Source organism: Brassica rapa, chromosome A06, assembly GCF_000309985.2.
Source record: "Brassica rapa cultivar Chiifu-401-42 chromosome A06, CAAS_Brap_v3.01, whole genome shotgun sequence".
In the NCBI taxonomy this organism is placed as follows: domain Eukaryota; kingdom Viridiplantae; phylum Streptophyta; class Magnoliopsida; order Brassicales; family Brassicaceae; genus Brassica; species Brassica rapa.
The window spans coordinates 1384990-1398329 of record NC_024800.2 but is presented as its reverse complement, the minus strand read 5'-3'; the positions used below and the strand labels follow the sequence as shown (position 1 = coordinate 1398329).

The 13340-nt window shown below is 34.6% G+C and overlaps 2 protein-coding genes across 6 annotated transcripts; both read right to left on the bottom strand.

Moving 5' to 3' along the window:
• Positions 1-626: 626 nt before the first annotated feature.
• LOC103871244 (myrosinase-binding protein 2) lies at positions 627-5868 on the bottom strand. 5 transcript variants are annotated; one of them, XM_009149470.3, is made up of 9 exons: positions 5735-5866; positions 4821-4993; positions 4043-4735; positions 3461-3949; positions 2903-3388; positions 2330-2830; positions 1730-2239; positions 1187-1642; positions 627-1087 (listed from the first exon to the last, which is right to left on the bottom strand). In XM_009149470.3, the coding sequence occupies exons 2-9, from the start codon at positions 4962-4964 to the stop codon at positions 833-835; spliced, it is 3534 nt and encodes a 1177-aa protein (XP_009147718.2). In that variant the 5' UTR covers positions 4965-4993; positions 5735-5866; the 3' UTR covers positions 627-832. The 5 variants fall into 5 exon arrangements, with proteins under 5 accessions (XP_009147718.2, XP_018515537.2, XP_009147719.2 ...); XM_018660021.2 differs by having other exon boundaries at positions 4821-5000; positions 5735-5865; XM_009149471.3 differs by lacking the exon at positions 2330-2830 and having other exon boundaries at positions 5735-5868.
• Positions 5869-10215: 4347 nt separating this feature from the next.
• LOC103871242 (myrosinase-binding protein 2) lies at positions 10216-13247 on the bottom strand. The gene is made up of 4 exons (XM_033273119.1): positions 12892-13247; positions 11275-11706; positions 10781-11194; positions 10216-10699 (listed from the first exon to the last, which is right to left on the bottom strand). The coding sequence occupies exons 1-4, from the start codon at positions 13087-13089 to the stop codon at positions 10442-10444; spliced, it is 1302 nt and encodes a 433-aa protein (XP_033129010.1). The 5' UTR covers positions 13090-13247; the 3' UTR covers positions 10216-10441.
• Between the last annotated feature and the right edge of the window lie 93 nt (positions 13248-13340).

The window sequence follows — 13340 nt, the reverse complement described above, 5'->3', positions numbered from 1 at the left end:
ACCCAAACCAACCAGTAACCAAACTGAACCAATCGGTTCTTTCAACAGCCGGAAAACCAAAAAAACTGATTGGTTCAGTTTGGTTAATCCCAAGCTTAACATAACGAAAACTGTAAGAGATGGTTTTACAAGTTGAATTAGATCCTTATTCAGATTTGCGTGGTTGCAAGGTTTACATCAATATTTTGAAAACCAGACCGGATAGGTCGATTTTTTTTATCTGGTTTTGAGTTGTTTAAAAATTAGATTTGAATTAGACTATCAAAACTAATCTAAAATTGGTCAAATCCGCTAAAAACTAATTTATCTGATTCAAAACTAAAACCCAATTTTTAAAAAATTTAAGTAAAATAGAATTTGAAATTTAAATAAAATAATATTTTTAAATTCAAAAAGTTTTTTTTTTAAATGTCATAGTAATTTTTAATATTTATCTTACCAACTTAGTATACATTATATTTAAATTAATAATATAATTTTACTTATATACGTTTAGTTACATAAGATAAAAAAAATTTAAAACTCAGCCAACCAACCTTACCGTTTTATCCAGTTACATGTTTGAGTAAAGTTCTAATCCGGTTTTCAAAACATTAGTTTATTTTTTTCTTCAGAAGAAAAGCTAATGAATAATCAAATTATACTTAACACAAATTAACCTCCTTTTATTAAAATCCACAAGCGACAACACAAACATCACAGTTGACCACAAACATAACACCCAAGAACAAACAGAAAACATAGTCCATCAAGAGACCTCAATCCACCAGTAGACCTCTGACATAACTTTATTCATATTTGGAAATCAAAGAACCAACCCACAATAAGCTTTTCATTTGGTGACTGGTGCAACATAGACTCCAATTTGATGAACCCAATCGCTAGCTTTTCCATGGAACCCAACGATCTTGTTACCTTCTTCCTTAAGCTCAACATATTCTCCGCCAGTCATTCCAAATGGTTGAGATATCTGCTTATTAGTCTTGAATATTAAACTCGTCACCACTGTCACACCACGTCCCTCTGCATGGATTTTGTCATAGTAGACACCCACAGACGTAATGTACTCACCATCCGCAAGCTCAAACTACAAAAAAAAAAGATAAGAAAGTTAATTCAAGAATTCAAAATCTTGAGAAACATAGAACTTAGATAAACACTTATAGATAAAGAGAAAAAGAGTCACCGTTTCAACTCCAAGCGATGATTGTTTGCCATGACCATCACCAACAACTTTCTGAGAGCCATTCTGGTACTCGACCGCCACGAAAGACACACCGTCATTGTTCTGTCCTACTTGTATTTTCTTAACGCCGTCGAAAGCACCATCATCCCATGAAGCTCCTTCATCACCACCTACTCCTTGTAGCTTCTTGCTTGGTTTCAATGGAGTTGAGGCGATGGGAGCGAAGTAAGCTCCAAGAGAGTTGAGTTGATTGTCGGCGAAGCCATGGAAGCCGACAATCTTCTTGTCTTTCACTTCAAGTAAAATATCTGTACCTTCATCTCCAGGATATTTTTCAAACCCGTAATAATCAGAAGTCTTTGTGTTGGTTGTGAACTGAATCCCGACAATCTTGTTGGATGAATCGGACCAACCTTTCACAGACAGGAGATACTCGTTGGGATGACTTATCTCAAACTGCAAGGTAATGGAAATTTTTAGTAAAACTCTAGGTAACATTTTTATAGAAAAACTTGAAAAAAAAAAGAAACATATAATACGTACCGTTGCAATCATAGTTCTAGCTCCTCCTTTCACACCATGGGCAGGTCCTTCCTTTGTCTCTCCGTTCTTGACATATTCGAACTTGATTTGCTCAATCACTCGACTATATGCTACATGTATCTTCGTCACACCATCGTGATCACCACTGTCGTCCCATTGGTTGCCTCCCTTGCCGCCTTGTGCGTCAAGTTTTTGAGGACTAGAACCGCTGTTGGAACCACTTCCATTGTCGCCATTGCCACCAGGTTTAGAACCAGTGTCGAAGTAAGCTCCAATAGCATCAATAGCATTACCACCACGTCCATGAAACCCAATAAGTTTTCCTCCATTTTCATCTTTGAACTCGAATTCTGTTCCCTTCTTTTCACTGTCGATACCGAACAATGGAGAGGTGAAACCTTTGGAGGTTGTGAAGTAAAGCGATGTGATGAGAGTCGTATCATAGGTGTAGTTATGTTTGTAGGTTCCAGCAACTTCCGTGATACTATCGTTTGGATAGTCCACTGAAAACTGTATTTCATTTACCATTAGAAGCAAACGTATTAGTATCAAACTAATTGAATATTTTAACATAAGTCACCAATAAATTTTATTTTATACCTCTTGTAGTTTCCCACGAGCCGTTCCGTGCTCACGGACTTCAACTTTTCCATCTTTTACGTATTCGATCTTGATATAAGTTATGCTTAAGTTGTCTACTCCGACGGTTATTTTCTTCACACCTTCAAAACCAACATCGTCGAATGGTTCTCCCTTGTCACCACCAAGCGGTCCCTTCTTCCCGGGGACATCAGTGTTAGGACCGTCTTTACTAGGGACGTCGCCTCCGTCACCACCTTGTGAACCGGTGTCAAAGTAAGCTCCAATTGCATCAATAGCATTACCACCACGTCCATGCAAACCAATAAGCTTTCCTCCATTTTCACCTTTGAACTCGAATTCGGTTCCCTTCTTCTCACTGTTGATACCGAATAATGGAGAGGTGAAACCTTTGGAGGTTGTGAAGTAAAGTGATGTGATGAGAGTCGTATCATAGGTGTAAACACGTTTGTAGGTTCCACTAACGGCCGTAATACTATCGTTAGGATAGTCCACTGAAAACTGTTGGTTAGAAACAAATCTATATTAGTAACGAACCAATTGAATAGTGTGACAAAAATTCGCATTTATTACCTCTTGTAGTTCCCCACGACTTGTCCCGTGCTCACGGATTTCGACTTTTCCATCTTTCACGTATTCGATCTTGATGTAAGTTACACTGTATTGATCGGCTCCTACGGTAATTTTCTTCACACCTTCGAAACCAACATCGTTGAACTCTTCTCCCTTGTCACCACCAAGAGGTCCCTTCTTCCCTGGGACATCAGTTTTTGAACCGTCGCCACCCTTACCTCCTTGTGAACCGGTGTCGAAGTAAGCTCCTATTGCATCAATAGCATTACCGCCACGTCCGTGGAACCCAAGAAGCTTTCCTCCATTTTCACCTTTGAACTCGAATTCTGTTCCCTTCTTTTCACTGTCGATACCGAATAATGGAGAGGTGAAACCTTTGGAGGTTGTGAAGTAAAGCGATGTGATGAGAGTCGTATCATAGGTGAAAATATGTTTGTAGGTTCCACTAACGGCCGTAATACTATCGTTAGGATAGTCCACTGAAAACTGTTTATTAGAAACAAATCTATATTAGTAACGAACCAGTTGAATAGTGTGACAAAATTTCGCATTTGTTACCTCTTGTAGCTCCCCACGACTTGTCCCGTGCTCACGGACTTCGACTTTTCCATCTTTCACGTATTCGATCTTGATGTAAGTTACACTGTATTGATCGGCTCCAACGGTAATTTTCTTCACACCTTCGAAACCAACATCGTTGAACTCTTCTCCTTTTTCACCACCAAGAGGTCCCTTCTTCCCGGGGACATCAGTTTGTGAACCGCCGCCGCCGCCCTTACCTCCTTGTGAACCGGTGTCGAAGTAAGCTCCAATGGCATCAATCGCATTACCACCACGTCCATGCAAACCAATAAGCTTTCCTCCATTTTCACCTTTGAACTCGAAGTCTGTTCCCTTCTTTTCACTGTCGATACCGAATAATGGAGAGGTGAAACCTTTGGAGGTTGTGAAGTAAAGTGATGTGATGAGAGTCGTATCATAGGTGTAAACACGTTTGTAGGTTCCACTAACGGCCGTGATATTATCGTTCGGATAGTCCACTGAAAACTGTATATTTCATTTTCCATTAGAAACAAAGTGTGTTAGTAATAATATAATATTAACTGAAGTCACATAGAGAAATTTATTTAGTTATTTTACCTCCTTGAGTTCCCCACGAACTGTCCCATGCTCACGGACAACAACTTGTCCATCTTTTATGTACTCGATCTTGATGTATGTTACACTATATTGGTCTGCTCCGACGGTTATTTTCTTCACACCCTCGAAACCAACATCGTCGAATACATTTCCCTTATCACCACCAAGCGGTCCCATCTTTCCTGGTCCATCATTACCGGTTTCATTTCCAGAACCACCGCCGCCACCAGATTCATTTCCAGAACCACCAGGTTTTGAACCACCGCCGCCGCCGCCACCAGATTCATTTCCAGAACCACCAGGTTTTGAACTGCCGCCACCAGATTCATTTCCAGAACCACCGGGTTTTGAACCACCGCCGCCACCACCAGATTCATTTCCAGAACCACCAGGTTTTGAACCGCCACCGCCGGTTCCAGAGCCTCCAGGTTGTGGTTTGATGCTACCAGGGGTAGGAATGGGAGCAAAGTGGACGTCGAGGGAGCTGAGAGCATTGCCGCTGGTTCCTAGAAACCCAGCGATTTGGCTATCTTTGGGTGCGTCAGCCGAAAAGTAGTTCTGAGTTTTGTTTCCGTAAGGCCCATATGTCTTCTTGTTCGTCTTAAACGTTAGCGCCGTTATATGGTCTCCCGAAAAAGTGGTTTTGTAGTAACCAGACACACTTGTTATGTACTCGTCCGTGCTCAGTGTGAACTGCCATTTAAAAAAAAAAACAGACAAACAATGTTTAATAAGGTGGTAGAACAATCTTGAAACTAATTAAAACTGTTTTACTAACTCCGTCTGATCTGGTGCCGACAGTGCCACGACGCTGGGACTTAAGGTTGGTTCCCTCGTATTCCACCTCGATAGATCTGATGACGTCATCAAATGTGAGCTGAACTTTCTTCACCTTGGCGTGCTTTCCGTCGTCCCAAGACATCTTGACCGTTAAGATCCGTCAGATATCACCTGAGAATTATAGGAGTAATAAAAATTATATTTCCTAAAAAGGAAGTTTTACATACTCGAAAGTAAAGAAAGGCACACTTATTCTAACCTAGTAATCTCATTGGTTGGACACTAAACTCAAAATAACAAATAGTACACATTATTTGCAAATATAGAACGTTCGTACATTATTTATTGTAAATAAATATTTATTTGTTAAAAATAAATTTAAATTACTAGTAGATTTTATCAGCTATTTTAATAAAATAAATTAATATGTCAGTATTTTATTGGTTTTGATAAAATATGAAAAACTGATAGAAACAATTAAAAAGTTGCAAAAAAAAATTTTTTTGTTAAAGGGTTTTCATAAAAAGTTGCAAAAAATACTGACGAGAAACTAATATCTGGATGAAAATGTACGATTAATCGGTAGCAGAAGAAGAAACAAGAAACAGAGCATTTTTAACATAAAACAGAGCATGATATAAAAGCACAACAGATGAAAAATATAATGATAAATTTCATTGGGACAGTAGTTTTTTCTTTGCTTAACATTTGGGACAATAGTGGATATCAACAAAGCTACATTAATGTTTTTGTTAATGAAAGTCTTAAATACAACAACTTTGTTTTGGCCTTAAAATACAACAACTTAATATTTCTTTTATAGTCTTTGAAATCTAGCCACCCAAAATCTCTGATTTTCATGGACTGTTCTATCTCCAAACTCTGAAAATGAGAGAAAGAGAGAGAGAGTACCTTAGTGGGAAGATGGATGAGGAGGAGAGTGAATTGCAATAATTGGGGTGGCAAATGGTTCGATATTTATTGGCGTCTTGGCGATAAGGTTGGTTAACGTTTCTTATTTGTCACATGGCGATATTCAACATTTTGGTTGTAACCGACCGTTAGAATTTATACTACAAGAAAATAATGCTTACGGTCGGTCCCATTGATTATGAAGGTAACAGTAGAATGATTGGATCAAAAGTTCCAAAAACAAAAAAAAAAACAGTAGAATGATTGGTGTGGAAATACGTACGTGTTCTTTAATTTATCGTCAAAATGGCAATAAATAATAAAGAGCTAATTTGCTGAATATACTAAAAATGGTGAGATACCATAGAATGGGGGGTAAATGGTAATGATAAGGGGAAAAAAATTAGAGGGATATAGTGTATGGAGTGCAAATATGTGATATTTGGTGTGTAGGGAATACAAATTCTCAATAATAAATATCCTTCTCAGTTTCACCGACCAGACAGAAATAATTTAATCAAATAAAGCCGAAAAATGTTGTACTACATATTATTACGGTCCCATTGGTTGGTTATGACTGTAAGAACGTTATAACAATTGGTGCATAAATAAGTCTGTATACTTTAAAGCTTTTTTTCTTTTGAAGAAAATAGGGTACTAAACATTTTAACAATCAATACTATTAAAAGAGAAGAAGTTTTAATAAATCTACTTAAAAAGGTTGTTTGAACAATTTCCTTGACTAACAATGTTTTTGGTCTTACCATAATATTTAATTAACAATAAGTAACCAAAAATTTCTCTAACAAACATTTAATAATACATTTATTTATTAGACCACATTATTTTGTACAAGAACAAAGTTATATGACATATATGCTATCCTTTATTAGATAACCATACCATTTGCTACACAAAAATAATGTACCACATATACTTTATTATATTATTCTCTAAACATGTCTCATTAGTCTCATAATTAATAAATGACTCATTTCACCCAATATAAATAAATTATATAAGTCGTTTGATCCACCAACTATGTAATAATACACGCCATCCTTTCAATACTTCTGTTTTAAATTATGAAAAAGCTAATTCATATATTTGCTAAGAATATATCTTACTTCGAAAAGTATCTAAATTTGAAACAAATCAAAAGTTAAATATTCTTATACTTTTATCCAATTTTAAAAACCAAGATATAGCAACATTGTTACAAAATATTTTAACCAAAAAATAATATACCGCAGATATACTATTTAAATTCAATAACTTTATCAACTTTAACATATTTCATAACTCATTTAAAAATTAACATATATCATATATTATACTATACCATGTCATCGTACATTATATATTCCAAAATATACAAAATCAAATTTAATAAAGTAAACCATATGTTAAAAATTATATATTTTACTTTAAATTATTTTTTATACAAAGTATTTATCATAAAATTTGTTATTTAAAATAAGTTTTAAAACTATTAAAAACTTTACAAATTTATACTATTAAATTAGCCAAAAATATTTCAAGTACATCTTAAAGATAATTAACTCAAAAAATGTAACTCTTATAAAATGCATACAAAATACAATCAGAGAGTGTAAGGTCAAAAACAAAATACAATCAGAGAGTGTAGGTCTGATCTCAGTCAGCAGGTCAGGTTCATTTCGGGTCCTAAATATTTGGACATAACTAGGTATTTAATTTTTTGGTTTAGGTTTGGATTGGTTCTTTTCAGGTCCTGAGCGGTTTGAATCTATAATTCAAATACCTATAAAATACATGTAATTTTTAGGTACGTAACAGGTCCGAATTAGTTTGGGTATTGAGGAACCAAAAAATACTCGAAGTACCTGAAAACCCAAAAAAATACTGAAACACATACCCAAAAACCCAAACAAGTACCCAAAATGTTGAAATACCGAAAAGATCCAAAATTTTACATGAAATCTGACCCGAAGAACCAAAAAATACCCAAAAAAAATTTCTGAATACCCTATATATATTTTTATTACAATTTTACTCAAAACCCGAAACTAAAATCAAAAACTTGAACGCAAAACTTAAAAAGTATTCGCAATACCAAAAACATATCTAAAATACTCGAATATACCTAATATACACAAAAAATTCAGGTACTTGGATATTATGTTGGGTCTCGGTTAGGATATTGACTCAAAGAAAACTTGCGGGTCAAAAACAAAATTGAATATATACTTTGCCCTAGATCCAAACCCAAACAACACCAATATTTCCAGATCGGTTTCAGTTTGGTTTCACGGATCTGGTAAAATGTTCATATCTAAAAAAAAGAATTACATAAGAGTATATATACAAAATCATAAATAAACTAATTCATAAATTATACAATTTTAAATAATTTTTTTCTTCGATATAATATAACTTTTATAACATAATAATGCATAACAATTAAAAATACTAATTCATAATATTTGTTTACAATCCAAAAAAAATTTCGCGCTTCGAAAGCGCGGGTCAAAATCTAGTATACATCTTAAATAAGAAAATAGTACACTTTAAAGCTCAAAACTTTAGTTTTCTTTTGGTCGTGGATAAAAATGTGTAGCATCCAAAGACATATAAATTGATTTAGACTACAGATGAAAAGACATGTATCGCTGGCTTTAGATTAACGACCTGAGAGCTGAGCTGAATCAGGTGATACACATGCTCTTCACATTTATAACTAATTTGGTTCTATAATCACGTGCAACATGCTATAGAGACACATCTTTTTGAAGTTATTAAGACGGTTGAATTATAAGCGATGCTGAAAATTTTGTTAGGTGTTAATCGAGCGCTTGGATTAATCCTAGTGCATAACAGGAAAATATTGGAGATTAGCTTCGTAATTTGTTTCGCACATACGTAATTTCTATTAAGGCGTTTCTACTCAAGTTGTATTTTTTCAAATACAAGTACACAACTTACTTTCATTAAATCAACCGGAATAATTACAAAAAAAAAGACATTTTCTTGGAAAATAAACATACGCTACAATAGCAATAAAAGATTAAACATGATAATTCTTTAACAAGTTGATAGCAAAGTCAAGATAGTGCTTGAATGCATCCAGAGAGTCTTCACGACAAACTCAGACAGCTGAAATTTAATCACTTTATGTTGTGACGTTGCACACCAACCCTCACCAAAGAGAGGAACAAAAATAGTCTCGATTGTGCATTCTTGCCCCACACATAAACCGCTACACAAGATGGCTAGATGGCTAACCGGTGAGTAAGCTGAAAAAATACTCGCTAACAAACCCAAGGAAATCTCTCCTTCCATAAAAAGGAGGCATGGTAGTGAGATACTCTCCTTGATGGAAGAAGAAGATGGAACCGGTAACAAAGTCGGTGAATCCACCGAACAATTCATTGTGAAAGAGTGATATGACAATGCTCGCATAATATAGATCTCAAGGAACCCTTCGGAAATCTTTGAACTAGTCAAAAATGCCAGTCCCATAACTAGCTGTCTCTCGGTGTGGTGCAAAATTATAGGTATTGGTTGACTGAAGAAAGGCCCGTCAGATGCAATAAGGGTATACTGGGCTAGGCCCATACAGAAATAATTCTCGGCCAATTAAGAAACGGCTTGGTAGAAGCTCTAGCTCCGGGATAAGAGATGGAGATGGAACGGAGGCCACCGGTAGCAATGCGGGTGCAGCATGAACTTATCAAATTTTGAGTGTTCAGATCTGGACACTGGAGCCAGATTGGAGCAGCTTCCCAGGAATGCTTAATTAGATAAACAGTTTGTTCTGCCGTGTACGGGAAAAAGAAGAGATCTCATGTAGAGGTCTTTTGACGTAGAAAGTACTCAGAGCACTTACCAATCACAGTTTTGTCAAATATTCTTCTTTGTGAATAATACTCGAAGTCAGCCATATCTTTTTAATAATACTACCAGACATGCACTGAGAGCAACTTTGTAAAATATACTATATAATAAAAATCTTATTTATATGATTGCAAGTTCTTATCGCCATATACGTAACCATGTAGAATTGTGTTCTGCAAAAAACAATATTGATAAGCATATACTCGGTTAGAAGATTTTGAACTATCATATTAAAATAATGTATAAATTTAAAGTGTTAAGTGTTAGTATGGTCTACAAAAACATTCTATGTTAGTGGTCATAGTATAATAAGAAATCTTAAAAAATACAAAAATAAATTCTTATCAATATGATTCCAAGTTTATATCAAAATATTAGTAATTGAATAGAAATGTCTTATGCAGAAAAACAAAGCAGATTAGGATTGCATATGGTCGTTATAATTGTTTTTTGAACATCCATATTAAAATTGATATATGATTTAATGAGTTATTAGTGTTAGAATGATTTTAGAAGTTAAGTAGTTAACCAATCGTTCTATGCATGTGTTCACTTTCAAATACTATTTGATAGAGTTTGTATAAATGATTTGTGAAGACTATGTGTGGTTTCAAGACTTTTTTGTATTAACCTTACATTATCAAATAATGAAATTCACATTTATTTCAATGACACACATACACACACAAACATGGTAAAAACAGACTTCGGATGGCCTTATTTTATGTAATCAAAGAAAAAGGATTTTAAATGGCAAGCCTGTAATTGGCGATAAAGAACTCCGATCTGATGAAACTAATCACCAGCTTTTCCGTCGAACCCGGCGATTTTTTAACCAGAACCAGTCTCGAAGTGAGCCCCAATGGCATCGATGGCAGTACCACCACGTCCATAAATTCCAAGAAGCTTTCCTCCATTTTCACCTTTGAGTTCGAAATCTTTTCCCTTAGCTACACCAAATAATGGAGAGGTAAAGCCCTTGGAGGTGGTGAAGTACAAAGATGTGATAAGAGTTGTATCATAGTTGAAAATATGATTGTAGCTTCCACCAACAGCTACAATATTGTCTCCCGGATAGTTCACCGTGAACTGTATTTCATTTTCCATTATAAACAATGAATTAACTGAATATTAACGAAATTCAACAAACAAAATTTTATATGTTTTGACCTCTTTTAGCTCCCCGCGATTCGTCCCATGTTCACGAACTATGACTTTTGCATCCTTTTGGTATTCGATCTTGATATAAGTTATACTGTACTCATCTGCTCCAACAGTTATTTTCTTCAAACCATCAAAAACACCATCGTCGAATGTGTTTCCCTTGTTACCCCCAAGCGGTCCGAAGTGAGCCCCAATGGCATCGATGGCAGTACCAGCACGTCCATATATTCCACGAAGCTTTTCTCCATTTTCACCTTGGAGCTCGAATTCTTTTCCCTTCGCCACACCAAATAATGGAGAGGTAAAGCCCTTGGAGGTGGTGAAGTACAAAGATGTGATAAGCGTTGTATCATAGTTGAAAATATGATTGTAGGTTCCACCGACGGCTACAATACTGTCTTCTGGATAGTTCACTGAAAACTGTATTTCATTTTTTTCATTAGGAAAAAGAATAAATAACCAAAGCAACTGAATAGTAACAAAACTTTATATGTTTTGACCTCTTGTAGCTCTCCCCTGTTTGTCCCGTGTTCACGGACTTCATCTTTTCCATTATTTTCGTATTCGATCTTGATATAAGTTACACTGTACTCATCCGCTCCAACAGTCAAGGTTTTCACACCATCGAGAAAACCATCGTCAAATGTGTTTCCCTTGTTACCACCTAGCGGTCCGAAGTTAGCTCCAATGGCATCAAGAGCTTGACCAGCACGTCCAAAGAAACCAATAAGCTTTTCTCCATATTTGCCCTCCAAGGTGAATTCTGTCCCAGCTGGTTGTCCAGATTCTGTTGTTCCACCGAGTATTGGAGATGTTCTTCCAGTGTTGGTTTTAAAGATTAGTGATTTGATCAGCGGTACTTCATAGTATCGAACACTATCATAGCTTCCACCAACAGATGTGATATATTCATTCGGATAATCCACTGAAAACTGGATTTAATTTCCATTAGAAACAAACAAGTCATTAGTATTTAAGCGTTTAATTTGAACTGGTTACAAGGTATTAAAGAAGTAACGATATTTTTGTTGAGAAAATGTCAATCATATAATACACAGGCACTGGCGTTCAAACTTTCCCATCACCTGATTTGATTTTCAATTTTCGTTGACCTAGTTAGGGTAACCTGAAACTCAAACTGAACCAACCAGAAAAAAATGATTCCGAACAAAACCGAATTCAACATAAATATTCGAATGAGTTGTTTAAAGTTATTTAAAGTTTTAAGTTTTACCCGAATGAAATCCAAATCCATTTGAGTACTCGAAAAATTTAAATTTTTCAAAAATCTAACAAAAACATACTAAACCCAATTCTGAATAAGTATTAAAAATACTCTAAAATATTAATAATAACAACATCTCAAAAACAACTTTATTTTGATGTTTGGAAAAAGCCTCAAATTTAAAGTTTAATGGTGTTCCTCTCCAAAAGCAAAATCTTATATTGAACTTTCAAAGTTTTATAGGTCTTTACAATTGCTTAAAACTTCTTAAACTCATAAAACGTTTATAATAAATAATAATCGACAATAATGATACTCTTTATGAATTTATCAGTTTGAACATGAAGAATAATATAATGAATTCATTGAAAACAATGCCTTTAGATTAAACCAAAATTATATGGATAACGTTTTTGAGGTTTTGGAAATTTTAAATCATATTTACATAATTTTAGTAGTATTCTAATATTTAAACTTTAGGTATGATAGTTAAATTATATGTAAAAAATTATGAGATGTGAAATTATAAGGATTAAAATGATAAAATAAAAAAGAAAAAAGTTGATACAATTATTTTTAAAAATATAAGTGTAAGAAGTAAGAACACATAAACTTTATATTTGAAGTTTTAATGTTGCTTTTAGAGATACTTCAAACACTTCAATTAAGCATCTAACATATGAATAAAAAAGAACTCAAATATTCAATTTAATGTATACTTTTGGTCTATTGTTATAAATTTTCAAAATGAATATGTTGTATACTAACTTTTATTTTTTATTTTGAGTTATATTATGAATATTAAAATATTTTTAAATAACATAAATGAGTATTCGTTTGACGAAAAGTGTGTAATAAAATATTTTTATAACAAAGTTTCCCAAAATGTTACCTCTTTTAATTCCCCACGAATTGTTCCATGTTGACGGGATTCAAGTTTCCCATCCTTTTCATATTCGATCTTGATCATTGATATACAGTTAAAAAGACCTCCCTCTACTGACACAACTATTTTCTTCACACCATCGAAAACACCATCATCGAATGCTTCTCCCAAGTATCCACCCACTGCTCCCACCTTTTTGGACATTATTTCCTTTTATTACCTTTACAAAAACCTGAAAGATTGAATCGAGAAGCAAAAGAAAATGGTCTTTTGTTACTTCAAACTACACTAAGTTCACATGTAATAAAACAAAGGAAGAAAAAAGTAAAATAGAGAGAGAGAGAGAGAGAGAGAGAGAGAGAGAGAGAGAGAGAGAGAGAGAGTACCTGAATGGCAAGATGAGGATGAGAGTGAGTTGGGGATAGCAAATGGTATGATATTTATAGCAATTTTGG

Excerpts from the sequence above, each read along its gene's own strand:
- LOC103871244 (XM_009149470.3), bottom strand. The coding sequence starts at position 4,964 with ATGTCTTGGGACGACGGAAAGCACGCCAAGGTGAAGAAAGTTCAGCTC. Across the intron at positions 3,950-4,042 it reads TTCGTGGGGAACTCAAGGAG|TTTTCAGTGGACTATCCGAA; the intron begins GTAAAATAACTA and ends TGAAATATACAG. Across the intron at positions 3,389-3,460 it reads GTCGTGGGGAGCTACAAGAG|TTTTCAGTGGACTATCCTAA; the intron begins GTAACAAATGCG and ends TCTAATAAACAG.
- LOC103871242 (XM_033273119.1), bottom strand. The coding sequence starts at position 13,089 with ATGTCCAAAAAGGTGGGAGCAGTGGGTGGATACTTGGGAGAAGCATTC. Across the intron at positions 11,707-12,891 it reads TTCGTGGGGAATTAAAAGAG|TTTTCAGTGGATTATCCGAA; the intron begins GTAACATTTTGG and ends AATTAAATCCAG. Across the intron at positions 11,195-11,274 it reads ACAGGGGAGAGCTACAAGAG|TTTTCAGTGAACTATCCAGA; the intron begins GTCAAAACATAT and ends AATGAAATACAG.